Source organism: Meriones unguiculatus, chromosome 11 (genome assembly GCF_030254825.1).
Source record: "Meriones unguiculatus strain TT.TT164.6M chromosome 11, Bangor_MerUng_6.1, whole genome shotgun sequence".
Taxonomy (NCBI): Eukaryota; Metazoa; Chordata; class Mammalia; order Rodentia; family Muridae; genus Meriones; species Meriones unguiculatus.
This window is the reverse complement of record NC_083359.1, coordinates 1,138,347-1,156,276: the sequence shown is the minus strand read 5'-3', so window position 1 is coordinate 1,156,276 and position 17,930 is coordinate 1,138,347. Positions and strand designations below refer to the sequence as shown.

Genomic DNA, 17,930 nt, shown 5'->3' with positions numbered 1-17,930 from the left:
CAGCAATCAGGAGGGCCCTGAGTTGAAGTAGCCTCCAGATGAATCTTTAAAGTCACTGCTCAGGTAAGATGAACTCCTTTGATGACACAAAGACATGAGTGAAGACTCAGTCCACTGAGGACAAAGTGCACAGCATAGCCCCCGGGACCTGAAGACTTCACTTGCATCTCACTTGAATTTAAATCTCAGAACCAGTCTTGAGAAAGAAAGAGAGCTATTGTCCCACTTTGGGGTCAAGAAGAACAAGGTTGGGAGAAGTAAAGGCTCACAGTTGAAGAACTGTAGTTTAGCCTTCACTGTCACAACTCACACACTCAATGTCTCTGCCCTCCTTTCTCTGGCATCATGGCAATGAGGGCAGTCACACCAACCAGACATGCACAGGTTCTGGGTGCCAAGGGCCTGGCCTGAACCTGAAGTTAGGTAGACCTCATCAGCCTGCGCTGGGGTCCTGTTTGGAGGAACTGAGACAGGTCTGTGGGTTGGGGAGGGACAGGCAGACTCACCAGGCCGGACCTGCGCACAAGATGTGTATCAGGATAAGCATAGAGGATAGGTGTGGTGTAAGAAGCTGTGAGTTGACCAGAGTTCACATAGTGGCTGCACTAGAGAGCACACAGAGAACATGTGCCTTGCTTGTGTCTCTGTGCCGCATGAGTGGGAAAGAGGGTTCCTTGCAGGAAGGGGTCTGTGATCTCGTGAGCCCCAAAGGAAGTGAGAGGTCATTTTCCCTGGGAAACAGCTGCTTTAGGCAGAGCAGGAGGGTTCTGCCAGAGAGTACAGGTAGATTATCTGTGTCTTCATACCACCTGAATGAGCTAAGATGTCCCTGGGGATCAGGGGTTTCCCAGGGAAGAGAGAGGGTCCAGGAGATCAGGACTTCTGGCAAGCAGCTGTGGAGTGACCAGCATGGGAGAGGGTACTGTGCGTGGGAGTGCAGGTCTACCATAACTTTTATTTGTTTGAAAAGTTTCTATCTGTATATATTGTAGCTTGAGCATGTCTATCTCAACCCTTCTCACTCCAACACACCTACTCCCATTTTCATGCCCTCTCCCCCGTTTTATTGTGTTGTTGTCTTGTTTGATATTGATGATAATTTTTAAATCTCTCAGTCCAGTTAGTGCTGCCAGATGGAAGAGTGAATGCTGTTGGCTTGATCTTGTGATAATCATGCACAAGTTACCATGGCTATAGTGAGTTCATCAGTGCAACAACCAAGTGCTGCCCAGAAAAAAAACACATGGCAGTACTTCGTCCTGTCATCTAGCTTTTTCATTCTTTCTGCCACCTCTTTGCAATGTTTCCAGAGCCTTGGTGACCCCACCTGGATATCCTGCCTAGGACCAAGAACACAACAGAAACTTAATCAGCATTTTTACTATTAGACTGTCTTAATTGAGGCCCACTGCAGAGAGAAGCCTCTCTAGCCAAGGCTGAGAGAAACACTATCTATGTGCATGAACATAAACTTCAGAAGTAGTTTAAAGGTATGTCCATTTATCAAAACAACAGAGCCTTTGACCCCTGAGCCAAGAGCTTTAGACCATGTTTATAGTACCAGGCATGAATTTCCTCCTGTGGAATTCAAATCTAATAAGAATCTCCCAAATCTACTCAGAGAGCAGTTGGTTACTCTATAACCTTCATGCCACTATTGAACCAGTGAGCACATCTTGCCTGGAAGGTCAGCATTGTAACACTCAGGGTCATCTGAATAGTATTGATAACTTTTGTCCTCCAGTGACCTCCTGGTGCCTCCTAACTCTATGAAAGCTGCTAGCAGGATGGGAGAGCTTCAGTGTGCATTTGGTTTCTCTACATCCTGTAACAAACAGTATGTTGTATCTTCAGCAATAGAGTCTTAACTCTAGTTCTGGTGGACTGTCAAGAACAATGACAGGTTTTGTTGTTTTGCAAGTCCCTGCTTCTTCCCTGACACTGAGGGAGGTACTCCATGCTTGTCACTGGGATTTGCCCTTTTTAACTCATGCCTTCTGAGGAAAGCACTGTGCACCCATTATTCAGTATTCAACATTTATTTAAGTTATATTTTTGATAAGCTGATTGTCTTAGGGTTGTTATTGTTGTGATGAAACATGACCAGAGCAACTTGAAGAGGAAAGAGTTTATTTGGCTTATTACTCATCATCAAAGGAAATTAAACAGGGCTTAAACAGGGCAGGAGGCAGGAACTGATGCAGAGGCCATGAAGGGGTGCTACTTACTGCCATACAACACATGGCTTGCTTCACACAGCATGCTCATCCTGCTTTCTCATAGAACCTAGGACCACCAGTCCATGGTTAGCACCACCCACAGTGGGCTGGACACTACCACATCAATCATTAATTGAGAAAATGCCCTATAGGCTTGCGTACAGAAGGATCTTATAGAGGCACTTATTTTTCCTTTTTTATTAATTAATTCAATTTATATCTCAGTCATAGGCTCCTCCATCCTCTCCTCCCTGTCCTACCATCCCTCCCACATTCCCCCTTCCATATTCCTCAGAATAGGGGAGTCCCCCTACCCTCACACCCCAGTTCATTTAGTCATATGAGGACTGAGTCCATCTTCCTCCTCTGTGGCCTGGTAGAGCAGTCCCATCGGGGACGTGATCAAAAGGCAGGCAACATAGTCCATGTCAGATGTCCCCGCTCCCCTCCCTGTGGGCCCGCATGAAGCCTGAGCTGCCCACCAGCCACTTACATGTAGAGGACCTATACCCAGACTAGGCGTTGTCCTTGGTTGGTGCTTCAGACTCCATAGGCCCCTTTGGGCCTTGATTGGTTGTCTCTGTTGGTATTCTTGTGGAACTTTTGTCACCTCTAGGTCCATTTATCCTTTCTCCCTCTTTTCCAGTAGACTCCATATGCTTCTCTCAATGTGTGGCTGTGAGTCTCAGCATCTGTTTCAAGCCGTTGCTGGGTGGAGCCTCTAAGAGGACAGCTCTGGTAGCTCCTGTCCGTGTATCAGAGCACCGTTAGTAGAGATAGGGGCTGGCTTTCTTCCAGGAGGTGGGTCTCAGGGTTGGGCCCAGCACTGGTTGCAACGACCCTCAGTATCTGCTCTATCTGTTCTCCTTTTGCCCCTGCAGGTTTTGAAGGTAGAGTAAGTTTCGGATTGAGGTTTTTGTGAATGGGTTGGTAAACTCCTCCATCCACCAGAAGTCCTTCTTAGCTGCCTTTAGTTTGTATCAATTTAACATAAAACCATCCAACACAATTAATCCCTTGTCAGCTTGATACACTAACAAGTCACCATCAATCTACCTTTCCTTTTTCTTTCTTTCTTTTTCTGAGCCAGGGCTTCTCTGTGTGGTCCTAGACTCACTCTGTAGATCAGGCTGGCCTCAAACTCAGAGATCTGCTTTCCTTGGCCTTCCTGAGTGCTGGAATTAAAGGTGTGTACCACCACACACAGCTACCTTTACTTTTTTAAATCACTCTCAAGATCTCACATCAAAATGTAATATACTTTACAAAGTCTTACAGCTTAATAAGTCCAAACACATTAAAAATTCAGTCACTTTAATACATCTAGTTTCTTTAAAAATCCAAAATATCTTTTAAAAGTTTGAATATTTCAATTGTAGGCTCCTATAAAAAAATCAAAACTAAGTTACATACTGTAAGACCTGCAGTCCCGCTGCAGGAACTCCGGACCGCTCCCCTCCCAATGAGACTCAGACTGTGGTTCGATGCAAAAGCAAGAGGCATTAGTTTATTCCGATCATGATGGGGTCACCCCTTCAAGGCAGGAGATGACCCCAAACATACAAAGCACAGAGATTTTATACCTAAAAATCAGACCACACGTTTCTTTACATTGACTAGTCAGCAGAAAGATAACATGAAAAACAGTTTTGCAGCTGGCAGCTTGTGGCTTCTTCCCAGAGCAGTCCTCCCTGCCCCAGGTTTCTTATCTCAAAATAAGCTCCTTCTGTCCTCTAGGGAGGGCCATCTGGTCTGGCCTCTATTCAAGGTTTAGTAGCCCTGGCTGGTTTTCTTTCTAAGCTGGCCCTCATTCAAGGTCCAGTTGTTTTTCTTTCTAGTCTAGGATGGTCTCATTTCTCAAAACTTCCTTATTTCAAGATGGAAGAACTAGGGCATAGTTACAATTCAAACAAAGCAAAACTAAACTCCAACTGTATGGAAGCCAGGACAGGAACTGAGGCAGGGCAGGAACCTGGAGGCAGGAGCTCATGCAGAGGCCATGGAGGTGCTGCTTCTTGACTTGCTATGTAAGACCTGTTCAGCCTACTTTCTTATAGAACACAGGATGGCCAGCTACAATGGATACCTGTCACCCTTCAATAACCAATTAACAAAACTTCCTACAGGTCTACCTGCAGCCCGATCTTATGGCAGCATTTTGTTCATTGAGGTTTCCTCCTCTCAGATGATTTTAGCTTATGTCAAGTTGGCATAAAACTGCCCAGCACACTTGCAAAAGTAGTGTTTCTGGAAGGATCTTTTCTACATAGATTTGGTTAACCTATCCCAACCTAGCTCTCTCCCCTCTCACTTACTCCCTAGTTTCATTTAAACCTTAAACTCCATTTTCATATCACAAGTGTTCTACTCTGCACATATGACATAAGACCTCTTTCCCTAGCTCTCTGTTGAACTCATTATATTTTCCTAACCTCTAAAGCCATTCCAAATAAGTCTCATGTGTTTTTACCTCTAGATGAAAAGCTACAGGCAATTTATGGATGCTAAGAGAAGAAACGGTCTTCTCCAGAGATGAACTCCTCATAGGTTATCCAATACCAAGTGATCAGCATTACACACATACACATAACAGCAGCACTAAACAGACTCAGCATTGTGTTCGTGTGTGTATGTCACAATCATTAAAGAAGAAAGCATTAACAAGAGGAATTGTAAGGAGGACAGGGATGGATGAAAATGATGTGGGAATTTACACCCTAAACTGATGTAAGGAAACTCCCCCAGTTAGTTACTCTCTGTTACTCATTGAGGCAGAATCTTGCATAATCCACACCCAGAGTTCATCCATGAAGCAGGTCTAGCTAGGCACTTTGCTCTTTGGATCCCCTGTCTTAGCTTTCTGAGCCTGAAATTACAGGAGCCATAATGCAAACAGAGCATGTACAGGGGAGCTAGGGACCCAAACCTTAGTCCATAATTTTGCTATAAGCTCTTTAACTGCTGAGCCATCTTGCCACCTCAGATGCTTTTGAACTGTGACAGATCTGAAGAGGATTTAGATGTGTACATGGTAACAGATACATTCCAGCTAGAAGGCCTTGGAGAGCACAGCCTGGGACAAGCTGAGCCCGCTCTTGGTACCTTGGGCAGACATGGCCTGAGCCAGGCAGACTTGGCCACAGACATGAGTGGCCAGCCTGCTGCACTCAGGATGTTAGAAGTCTTCCTACAGAAGGCAGGAAGAGCAGATCCAGAGATCCTGATTTCAGAGGCAAGTTGACCCTGAAGCCAGGTCCTCGGGGCTAATTGTGTGAACTCATGACGCACTCAGTGTTCTCCCAAACTCTCCAGCACCTTGTCCATGGCAGGACGGGCAGCTGCCTTGTACTTTAGGAAAATGGCAGATAATGGGGATGAACTTGGATTCTGATCTATGTGGTGTCCTCCTGCCTGCCTTGTCTTGAGTTCCTTCCAAAGAAGATGCTGTGATGAGATGTGTGTTCAAGTCCAAAACTGGGGAGGTGAATCCTCATGTGAAGTAGTTGGAGGAAGGGTAGTGGGACAGGAGGGGTGAAGTCCAGCAGAGTACAAAGTGGCAAACTGTGGAGCAGGTTACACCAAGAGCAAATGTCTTAGTTTATTTTCCATTGCCAGGACAGAAAACAGAGACTGAGCAACTTTTGTATTTTGATTCATTTATTGATTGGTTAGTTGGTTGATTGGTTGGTTGGTTTGATGTTTCCAAAATCACCATATGGAAAGGGTGGCCTGAGCTTTGACTCTGCTGCCTCCGTCTTCTGAGTGATAAATTGTAGGACCATATCACGCTCAGTGATTTCTTTAAAATGCATATTTGGTTGTAGTTCTGGAGGCTAAAAGTCCAAAATTGTGACTATGGCTGCTTAGCTTTAAAAAAGAATGTGTAAAGTCAAGCAGGTGTCTGCAGGAGAGAAAATGTTCCTCTTCTCCCAACAGCTTGCCCATTCCTAGAAAAGTATTCATCAGTTATTAAGGGGGCTGCCCAATGACCCCAAACATTCACACTAAACCTGAGTTTACACTGGCAACTGAGTTTCAGCATGAATCTCAGTGGGTACAAAAGGCATCCAAACAGTAACTACAAACAAGCCTTGTTGTTACCAAAGATATCTGGAAGACAGTACAAAATATGCCTGTTGTTGCCAGAAGGAAGGCAAAGACAGGGGACAAAGTCTATGTCCTGAAACATAAACTCTACAGCAGCCCAACATCATCCTTCAGAATGATGTTGTCAAAACTGCAATGGTGGGGACCAGTGGGTTCTGTCAGGAGCAGACATCTGCTCCATTGTCTGTAATCTCCCCCACTTCTCCACAGCCCCAAATTACAGATGGGAAAGCTGAGCTCAGTGAACCCAATGAATCATCCCATAGACTGAATAAGGACAGAACTCACCCTTTATTCTTGGCCTCAAGAACAGGTCTGGCACAGGGTAAGGCACTGATAAATATGTGACATATGGATGAATGTCATACAGCATTGTTATTAATTAGTCAGGACTTGAACTAGAAACTTCTTCTACTCTAAAACTCACATTCTTTGCTCTACACTGTTTTTAATATATCAATATTCACAGCCTATATGCTGTACAGCTTAAACAGATGCCAAAATTCATCAAGTTGATGAAAGCTAGATGGAAGGAAGGAAGGAAGGAAGGAAGGAAGGAAGGAAAGAAGGACAACTTTAATGTGTATATTTATGCTCCATCTTTCTTTCTCTTTTTTAGGAACTATTCCAGAAATATATCAAAATGAAGGAAAAGAGAATCTTTACCCTATATGGTACTTGAAAATGGAGAATTTGCCCCAAAAATTCACACAGCTATTACTCCTACAAAAATCCTGCCCAAGAGACTGGGAGACCTTGGTCAGGAAAAGCTGGCATCAATATGGACCAGAGGAGAAAGAACGTCTGATTGAGATCCAAGACTTATTTGCCCCAAGCCTGGGTACCCAGGAAGAGCCTCAGCTAGTCATATTATATGGGGCTGCTGGGACTGGGAAGTCAACGTTGGCCAGGCATGTGAGCAGAGCCTGGAGGCGAGGCCAGCTCTACAGGGATCACTTCCAGCATGTCCTCTTCTTCAGCTGCAGGGAGCTGGCCCAGTGCCAGCAGCTGAGTCTGGCAGAGCTCATAGCACAGGGCCAGACTGTGCCCACAGCTCCCATCAGGCAGATCCTGTCTCGGCCTGAGAAACTGCTCTTCATCCTGGATGGCATAGATGAGCCAGCATGGGTCTTGGAGGGGCAGAATCCTGAGCTGTGTCTGCACTGGAGTCAGACACAGCCAGTGCACACACTGCTGGGCAGTTTGCTGGGGAAATCCATCCTCCCGGGGGCTTCCTTCCTGCTCACAGCTCGGACCACAGCTCTCCAGAAGATCATTCCTTCCTTGGGGCGGCCACGTTGGGTGGAAGTCCTGGGCTTCTCTGAGTCAGGACGGAAGGAATATTTCAGAAAATATTTTGCAAAGGAAAAAGACGCATTTAAAATTTTTATCTTTGTTGAATTAAACCCAGAACTCTCAACCCTGTGTGTGGTTCCCTGGGTGTGCTGGCTGGTCTGCACTTGCCTGTCACAGCAGATGGAGCAGGGAGGACACCTCTCCCTGACCTCACAGACCACCACCACTCTCTGCCTGAAATACCTTTCCCAGTCAATCCAAGGTCAGCACCTGGAGACCCAGCTCAGGGCTCTCTGCTCAGTGGCTGCTGAGGGGATCTGCAGAAGAAGGAGCCTATTCAGTGAAAGCGACCTCCATAAGCAAGGGTTAGCTCAGGCTGACATTGCCACTTTCCTGAAGATCGGTGTCCTTCAACAGCAGCCCGGCTCTCTGAGCTGCAGCTTTGCCCACTTGTGTCTCCAGGAGTTCTTTGCAGCAATGGCCTGTGTCCTGGGGGATACTGAGGAGAAACGTGATGGTACGGAAAACTACAGAATAGTGGAAACACTGATGGAAGTGTATGGAAGACAAGACCTGTTCAGCGCACCCACTATACGCTTTCTGTTTGGCCTTTTGAGTGAGCAGGGAGTGAACGCGATGAAGACACTCTTCAACAGCCAGTTGCCTCTGCACACACCGTGGGAACTCCTGGGGAAAGCCAGAGCATTGCCCCAGCACCAGCATCTCCATTCTCTGGGGTTGTTTCACTGCCTCTATGAGATTCAGAATGTGGAGTTCCTGACACAGGCGCTGCACGGTCTTCAAAAGAAGGAGGTGCATGGTCCCACACATATGGCACACGCTGTTTTCCAGCCAAACGTGAGTCACCTGGTGGTCCGCACAGATGTGGAGCTCATGGTGGTCACTTTCTGCATTAAGTTCTGCTGCCACGGGAAGACACTCCAGCTGAATGGGGCAGGGCAGCAGCGAACGACGCTGATGGCTCCAAGGATAGTTCTGTGAGTATCCAGACACAGCCCTCCCTCCAGCTTCCCCGTGGATCCCACCAGCCCCCATGTCTGAGCCAGCAGCACTCTTGGCTGGTTCCAGGGCAGCAGGATACAGGTGACCAGTGACATGTAACTGCTGGATCTGACCACTTTTCTCTGTTCACCCCTGTGTGCCTGAGCATGGGACAGGACTATGAACTTCTGTCTCTTCTGTCTCTTCCTGTGCCTCGCTGAGGACCAACCAGCTCTTCCAACCCAAATCATCTTCACCTTTCACAGGCCACAATGGCCACAGTTACTGATCCTCTCTCTTAACATGCTTTCTCTCTGAGAAACTTCTCATTCCTGCAGGCGCCATCCCCTATTCCCATGACAGTGATGTTGGCCCTGAGGGTTTCCCCCATTACCTCAGAATGCATATGTATGATAATCCCTATGTTTTCACTGCCCAGATAACTACCTTCTATGTGAAAAAGTGAGGCAACCTATGGGTACCCACTCAGGGTATCCACCCACCCTGGTACATCAAATCACAGCAGGAATAAGCACATCCTCTCCCACTGAGGCCAGACAAGGCAGCCCAGCTATGTGAAAGGGATCCAAAGCCAGGCAACAGAGTCAGAGATGTACCTGCTCCAACTGTTAGAGAACCCACATGAAAAACAAGCTGCACATCTGCTACATATGTGTAGGGGGCCTAGGTTCAGCCCATGCATGCTCATTGGCTGGTGATTCAGACCCTAAGGGCCCAGTTAGTTTACTCTGTAGGTCTTCTCATAGTATCCTTGGCCACCCCAGCTTTCTCATTCCTTCCCCCCAACTCTTCCACAGAACTCCCTGAGCTCTCCCCATTGTTTGTCTGTGGGTCTCTGCATCTGTTTCAATCTTCTGCTGGGTGGAGCCTCTAAAAAAACAGTTATGCTAGGCTTCTGTCTGCCATTATAATAGTCTTGGTCCTCCTCCCAAGGTTCCAGCCCGTGGGTGAGGAAAGGGGGTTCAGGCCGAGGGGGTGCGAGGTGCAGAGTTGCTGTCCAGACACAGGGGTCAGATGAATGTATTCTAAGGGCAAGTAGACGCAGACTCATTTGTTCCAGAAGAGAGAATTATATAGTTTTGGGAAACCAATCAGGTTCCTCCACACCATCTCCAAGCCTGCCTTTGGTTGTTCACCTCTGGGCAGACTCTCCAACATCAGGTCATGCCCCAGGCCATGAGCCCTTTGCCAGGAATGCCCGCATGTCATTAATAGTGTCAGGGGTTGGCTCTCTCCCATGGGGTGGTCTCAAGTTGGACCAATCATTTGTTGTCCATTTTCTCAATCTCTGTTCCATCTTTTCCCTCTACATCTTGTATGCAGGGCAAGTTTTGGGTCAAAGGTTTTATGGGTGGGTTGGTGTCCCCTTCCTTCCACTGGAAGTCCTGCCTGACTAAAGAAGTGGCCTCTTCAGCCTTCATATATCCTCCTGCTAGGAGTCTCAGATAGGGTCACCCCCAAAGACTACTGGAAGTCTTCCCTCCCATCCCTTAGCTACCACCCACTGATTTCTGTTCTCTCTCCCAGTCCCCACACCTGATAACCACACCGTTCACCTCCCGACTCCCACTCCCACCCAGTTTGCTCCCTCCATTTACTTCAAATGTCTATTTTATTCTGAGTAATATTCCTTGGACAGTTTTTGTTAGTTTTCTTAGGTTTGTGGATTGTAGCATGGTTATCCTATACTTTGTGGCTAATGTCCACTTATAAGTGAATACATAACATGAGTGTCTTTCTGGGTCTGGGTTACAACATTCAGGATGATCTTTTCTAGTTCCATCTTTTTGCCTACAAATTTCAATATGCCATTTTTTTAATAGCTGAGTAGTAATCCATTGTGTAGATGCACCACAGTTTTTTATCCATTCTTCCATTGAGGGACATTTGGGTTGTTTCCAGTTCTGACTATTTCAAATAACACTTCAATGAACAAAATCGAGTAAGTGTCCTTGTGGTATGGTGGAACATCTTTTGGGTACACTCAGGAGGGTAGTAGCTGGGCCTTGAGAAAGAACTATTCCCAATTTTTTAAGAAACTGCCAGATTGATTTCCAAAGTGGTTGTACAAGTTTTCATTTCCACCAGCAGTGGAGGATTGTTCCCCTTGCTCCACATCTATACCAGCATGTGCTGTCACTTGAATTTTTTTAGACAACAAATGGGTATAGGATGGATCTCGGTCATTTCTATTTGTATTTCTCTGATGGCTAAGAATGCTAATTTTTTTAAGTGCTACTTGGCCATTCCTCTGTTGAGCTCTCCGTTTAACTCTGTACCCCATTTTTAAATTGGGTTATTAGGTTTGTTGAAGTTTAATTTCTTGAGTTCTTTGTATATTCTGGATATTAGCCCTCTGTCAAATGTAGGGTTGATGAAGACCTTTTCCTGTTTTGTAGGCTGCCATTTTGTTCTATTGATGGCCTCCTTTGCCTTACAGAAGCTTTTTGGTTTTATAAAATCCCATTTATTAATTTGCTGATTACAGTGACTGAGTTCTTGGTGTTCTGTTCAGGAAGGTGTCTCCAATATTTTCAAGGCTCTTCTCCACTTTCTCTTCTATTAGATTTAGTGGAACCAGTTTTATATTGAGGTCTTTGATCTACTTGGACTTGAGTTTTAGGCAGGGTGATGAATATGGATCTATTTTATTCTTCTACATGCAGACATCCAGTTAGACCTGCACCATTTGTTAAAGATGCTCTTTTCTTTCCATTGTATGGTTTTGGCTACTTTGTCAAAAATTAAATGTCCATAAGTGTGTGGGTTAATTTCTGGGTCTTCAATTTGATGTCATTGATCAATCTGTCTGTTTTTATACCATGTATACCTGGGATGAAGCCTACTTGGTCATGGTGAATGATATCTTTGTTGTGTTCTTAGATTCAGTTTGCGAGTATTTTATTGAGTATTTTTTCATCAATGTTCATAAGGGAGATTGTCCTGAAATTCTCTTTCTTTGTTGGTTTTTTGTGTGGTTTAGGTATCAGGGTAACTGTGGCCTCATAGAATGAGTTTGGCAATGTTCCTTCTGTTTCTATTTTGTGGAATAGTTTGAGGAGTATTGGTGTTAGCTCTTCTTTGAAGGCCTGGTAGAATTCTGCACTGAACCCACCTGGCCCTGGGCTTATTATTATTATTATTATTATTATTATTATTGGATGGGAGACTTTTAATGACTGCTTCTGTTTCCTTAGGGTAAAGTTATAGGTCTATTTAAATTGTTTACCTAATCTTGATTTAACATTGGCATGTGGTATCTTTAAGGAAAATCAATTATTTCATCTAAATTTTTACAATAATGTGGCTTTTGAAGCATGACCTTATGATTGCTCGGATTTCCTCAGTGTCTGTCATTATGTCCCCCTTTTCATTTCTGATTTTGTTGATTTGGATTCTCTCTTTCTGCCTTTTAGTTAGTTTGACTAAGGGTTTTTCTATCTAGTTGATTTTCTCAAAGAACCAGCTCTTGGTTTCATTTATTCTTTGAATTGTTTGTTTGTTTCTAAATTATTGATTTCAGCCCTGAGTTTGATTATTTCCAGCAGTCTACTCCTCTGGGGTGTGTCTGTTTCTTTTTATCTAGGGCTTTCAGGTGTGCCATTAAGTTGCTTGTCTCCAATTTCTTTATGATTGCACTTAGTGCTATGAACTTTCCTCTTTGCACTGTTTTTACTGTGTTCTATAAATTTGGGTAGGTTGTGACTTCATTTTCATTGAATTTTAGGAAGTCTTTAATTTCTTTGTTTATTTCTCCCCTGACCCAGGTGTCACTGAGTTATTCAGTTTCCATGTGTGTGCATGCTTTTTGTTATTTCTGTTTTTGTTGAGATCAGATTTAGTTCATGGTCTTCTGATAGGATACAAGAGATTGTTTCAATCTTTTTGTATCTGTTGAGGCTTGCCTTGTGCCCGACTATATGGTCAGTTTTGGAGAAGGCTCCATGAGATGCTGAGAAGTTGTATTCTTTTGTGTTTGGATAAAAAGTTCTGTAGACATCTATTAGGTCCAATTGATTTAAGACCTTTGTAAGTTTCATTATTTCTCTGTTTAGCTTCTGTCTCAATGATCTGTCCCTTGATGAGAGTAGAATGTTGAGTTCTCCCATGAATGGGTTGGAATCAATGTGTGATTTAAGTTTTAATAATGTTTCATTTGTGATGCAGGTGCCCTTGTATTTGTGGCATCAATGTTCAGGATTATTATGTCCTTCTGGTGAATTTTTCCTTGGATGAAAATGAAGTGTCCCTCCCCATCTCTTTCCAATATTTTTGGTTGAAAGTGTATTTTATTAGATATAAGGATGGCTTCTCTAGCTTTCTGTGTCTGCTTGCTTGGAAAACCTTTTTCCAGCCTTTTACTCTGAGGTAGTGTCTATCTTTGTTGCAGAGGTTGTTTTTTGAATGCAGCAGAATGTTAGATACTGTTTCCACAACCATCTTGTTAGTCTGTGTCTTTTTATTTAGGAGTTAAGTCCATTTATGTTGATAGATAGTAGTGACCAATGAATATTAGTTCCTTTTATTGTGAAGTTGGTGGTGATAGTGTTTGCGTGCTTGTTTTTTTGTTTGTTTTTATTTTTGTTGTTGTTGTTGTGAAGTTATCTGTATCCTATGTTTTCTTGTGTGTAGTTGATTTCATTGGATTGGAGTTTTCCTTCTAGTGTCTTCTATAGGTAGGGGTTATTATTGTATATATTGTTTAAATTTAGTTTTGTCCTGGATTATTTTGTTTACTTCTATGTTTATTGAAAGTTTTGCAGAGTATAGTAGCCTGGGTTGGCATCTGTGGTCTCTTAGTGACATCTGCCCAGGCCCTTCTGGCTTTCAGTCTCTGTTGAGAAGTCTGGTGTGATTCTCATAGGTCTGACTTTATATGTTATGTGGCCTTTTTCTCTTGCCGCTTTTAATATTTTTTCTTTGTTCTGTAAATTTAGTGTTTTGATTATTATGTGGAGGGAGAAATTTCTTTTCTGGTCTGGTCTAATAGTTGTTCTGTAGTAGGCCTCTTGTATGTTTAAGGACATCTCCTTCTTTAAGTTGGAACATTTTTCTTCTATGATTTTCTTGAAAATATTTTCTGGACCTTGGAGTCTGGAATCTTCTTTTTCGTCTATTCCTATTACTCTCAGGTTTCATCTTTTCATGGTGTCCTTGATTTCTTGGATGTTTTGTGTCAGGAACTTTTCATTTTTTATGTCTCTTTTTGACAGATGTATCAATTTCTTCAATTGTATCTTCAGTGTCCGAGATTCTCTCCTCCATTTTTTGTATTCTGTTGGTGATGCTAACCTCTGTGGTTCCTGATCTCTTTACTAAGTTTTCCATTTCCAGGAGTTTCTCAGTTTGTGTTTTCTTTATTGTTCTAATTCTGTTTTCATGCCTTGCACCATTCCTTCTGTTTGATTATGTGTCTGTCCATGATGATGACCTCTATTTGTTCAGCTGTATTTGCCTGTATTTCTTTGAGAGCTTTGTTTGTTTCTCCTTTATGTGCCTCTAATAACTGAATAAGCATATATTTAATATGATTTTCCTGTGTTTCAGATGCATTAGAATATCCATTGATTTGGGGGATTGCTGGTGAAGCAATGATGTTCTAGGTGATGTTAGCTGTGTTCTTACACCAGCCTTTAGCCATCTGGTTGCCCGTAGCCTTGGCTGTTTGTTCCTAGAACCTGTACTACAGACTGGGTCCACCTGTCTCTGGAGTCTAGAGTAGTCTTCAGAAAGATGAGAGATGTCTAGGGGTTCGAAAATGGGTGCTGATGATTCAGATGCAGCTAAGGAAGGAAGGTCACAGGCACATGTGCACAGACACAGGAGTGTGCAAAGGAGCATTCCTTGAAGGCCAGGGCAAGTGCATGCATATGCCTGGAAGGCTGAAGCTCAAGCCCCGTGGGGGTGCTGGCATGGTTTGTGGGTACAATACACATGTACCCTGAATGGCTCAGTGTGGATAGCAATTCTAGGTTGTCTAAGATGGGAGCTGAGTCATGGCCTACAGGCCTGCCAGACTGTGTTCCTGTCACTCAGATCTGAATGGGTTGTGCCATCTTGAATCCAGGAATCACGTGCTTCTACTGTTGGCCTGGTGTCCATGGGGTGAACCACAGAACAGTGGCTTGGACGTTGGAAATGCCGTCCCAGGAATCCTGATGCTGCCCACAGCCAAGAGGGAGGGATCCAATATCTGGTCGCTAGAGTTGAGGGTCCCCACACCTGGGGCTTTACTTGCACTTGCTGGAGTATGCAGGCAGCGCATGGCCATGGTCAGTGACTCTCAGATCTGGGCTACAGCCAAGGGGGCCCTGGATCTAACTGACCAGAGATGCCCCAGGAATCCTGGTGCTGCCTCCCACAGGGGAGCAGGAGAGATCCAAAGTCTGGCCGCAAATGCAGAGAGTCCTGGACCTTGGGCTTGGCCCTCGTCAGAGTGGTTCATTTCACCACTCCCAGAGCCTGGAAACTGCCACCTGGATCTGATAGGCCCCAACTCATGAGTTGTCCCCTCTAGTCTGGGAAGCCTCAGAGTCAAAGCCCTGCATCCAGCTGCCTGTCCACTCACCAGTTTTGGAGTTTCACATCCTCTGTCTTTCAGATACGGTGCATACTTATTGCCACCGTCTTGGAACTGCCCACTGAAGATGTTCATTGTCTGCAGTTCTCTGATAGAATTTTTGGGGACACTTACGTATACAATCATATTATCTGTGAATAGTGATGCTTTGATTTCTTTATTTCCAATTTGTATCCCCTTGATGAACTTGTGTTGTCTTATTGCTCTAGCTAAAACTTCAATTACTATACGGAATAAATACGGAGAAACTGGGAAGCTTTGTCTTATCTTTGATTTTAGTAGAACTTCCTTAAGTTTCTCTCCATTTAATTTTATGTTAGCTATCAGATTGCTATATACTGCCTTTATATTGCTGTATATTACAGAATTGTATATATCTATCTATAGCCTTTATTGAACTTAGTTATGTAGCTTGTATCTCTGATCTCTCTGATACTTTTAACATGAAGGAGTATTGGATTATGTCAAAGGCTTTTTTCTAATCTGATTAGACGACCATGTGGGGTTTTTTTTTCTTCAGTTTGATTATATGGTGGATTTCATTGATGGCTTTCCATATATTGAACCATTCCTGAATCCCTGGAATGAAGCCCACTTGATCATTGTGGATGTTTTTGTTATATTCTTGGATTTGGTTTGTGAGCATTTTTGCATCAATGTTTGTAAGGTAAATTGATCTGAAATTCTCTTTATGTTGAGTCTTTGTGTGGTTTTGGTATCAGGGTAACTGTAGCTTCACAGACTGAGTTTGGCAATGTTCCTTCAGTTTCAACTTTGTGGAATAGTTTGAGGAGTGTTGGTGTTAGCTCTTTTTTGAATGATTAGTAGAATTCTACGCTAAAACTATCTGGCCCAGGGATTTTTTTTTTTTTTTTTTTTTTTTGGATAGGAGATTTTAATGACTGTTAAAATTTCCTTAGAGATTATAGGCCTATTGAAATTGTTTAGGGAATCTTGATTTAGATGTGGCAAATGGTGTATATCAAGAAAGTTATCCATTTCATTTGGATTTCCAATTTTGTGGAGTACAGGCTTTTTTTTAAGATTGAATATAGTCATTTATTTGAATTTCAATATTGATTCCATGTACATTGAACTTGCCAAAGTATTTCGTTAAATGTTTTTTTTTATTTTTTTAATATTAGTTACAGTTTACTAACTTTGTATCCCAGCTGTATCCAGCTCCCTCATTCCCTCCCAATCCCACCCTCCCTCTCTCATCTCCTCCCTGTCCCTTTCCAAGTCCACTGATAGGGGTGGACTTCCTCCCCTTTTATCTGACCCTGGTTTATCAGGTATCTTTGGGACTGGCTGCAAAGTCCTCCTCTGTGGCCTAGCAGGGCTGCTTCTCCCTCGGGAGGGGAGGGTCAAAGAGCCTACCATTGAGTTCCTGTCAGAAATAGTCCCTGTTCCCCTTACTAGGGTACCCACTTGGATAGTGAGCTACCATGGGCTACATCCGAGCAGAGGTTCTAGGTTATATCCATATATGGTCCTTGGTTGGAGAAACAATCTCATAAAAAACCCCTGTGCCCAGATATATTTGGTCCTTGTGGAGCTCCTGTCCTCTCCAGGTCATATTAACTCCCCTTTCTTTCTTATGATTCCCTGCACACTGCTGCAGGTTTGGTTATGAATCTTAGTATCTGCTTTGATACACTGCAAGGTAGAGTCTTTCAGGGGCCCTCTGTGGTAGGCTCCTGTCCTGTTACTTGTTTTCTCCTATGTCCAATGTCCATCCCATTTGTCTTTCTCAGTGAAGATTGATCATCTCACCCTGAGTCTTCTTTCTTGTTTGTCTTCTCTAGGTGTATAGATTTCAGTGTGTTCATCCTATCTTATAGGTCTATATAAGTGAATATATACCATGTGTGTCTTTCTGTTTGGGGGATACCTCACTCAGCATGATCTTTTCTAGATTCCACCATTTGCCTGCAAATTTCATGATTTCCATGTTTTCCTTGCTGAGTAGTAGTCCATTGTGTAAAAGTACCACAATTTCTGTATCCATTCCTCAAATGAGGTACACCTGGATTGTTTCCAGGTTCCGGCTATTATGAATAAAGCTGCTACAAACATGGTTGAATATATAAAGACTTAAAGAAATTAAAAAAAAAAAACAACAACAAATCAAGCAATCTGATTAAAAAATGGGATACAGAGCTAAACAGAGAATTCTCAGTAGAGGAATACAGAATGACAGAGAAACACTTAAGGAAATGTTCAATGTCCTTAGCCATCAGAGAGATGCAAATCAAAACGACCCTGAGATTTTACCTTACGCCTATCAGAATAGCTAAGATAAAAAACTCAAGGGACAACTCCTGCTGGAGAGGATGTGGAGAAAGGGGAACCCTCTTCCACTGCTGGTGGGAATGTAAACTGGTACAACCACTTTGGAAGTCAATCTGGTGCTTTCTCAGACAATTAGGAATAGTGCTTCCTCAAGATCCAGCTATACCACTCCTAGGCATATATCCAAAAGATGCTCAAGTACACAACAAGGACAGGCGTTTGAAGTAAGACTTAATGATTCTTTGGATTTCCTCAGTATCTGTTGTTATATACCCCTTTTTGTTTCTGACTTCATTAATTTGGATACTGTTTCTCTGCCTTTTAGTTAGTTTGTCTAGGGGTTTGTTTATCTTTTTGATTTTCGCAAAGAAACAGCTCTTGGTTTTGTTGATTCTTTGTATTGTTCTCTT

The 17,930-nt window shown here is 43.5% G+C and overlaps 1 protein-coding gene across 1 annotated transcript in view; it reads left to right on the top strand.

The window, feature by feature from the left end:
• The first annotated feature begins 653 nt into the window (after positions 1–653).
• Positions 654–17,930, top strand: part of LOC110563436 (NACHT, LRR and PYD domains-containing protein 1a-like) — a 52,474-nt gene continuing 35,197 nt past the window's right edge. Inside the window, exons 1-3 of the mRNA XM_060365005.1 lie at positions 654–714; positions 3,101–3,109; positions 6,946–8,620. Coding sequence (XP_060220988.1) covers positions 654–714; positions 3,101–3,109; positions 6,946–8,620 — 1,745 coding nt within the window. The remainder of the gene's footprint in view (positions 715–3,100; positions 3,110–6,945; positions 8,621–17,930) is intronic.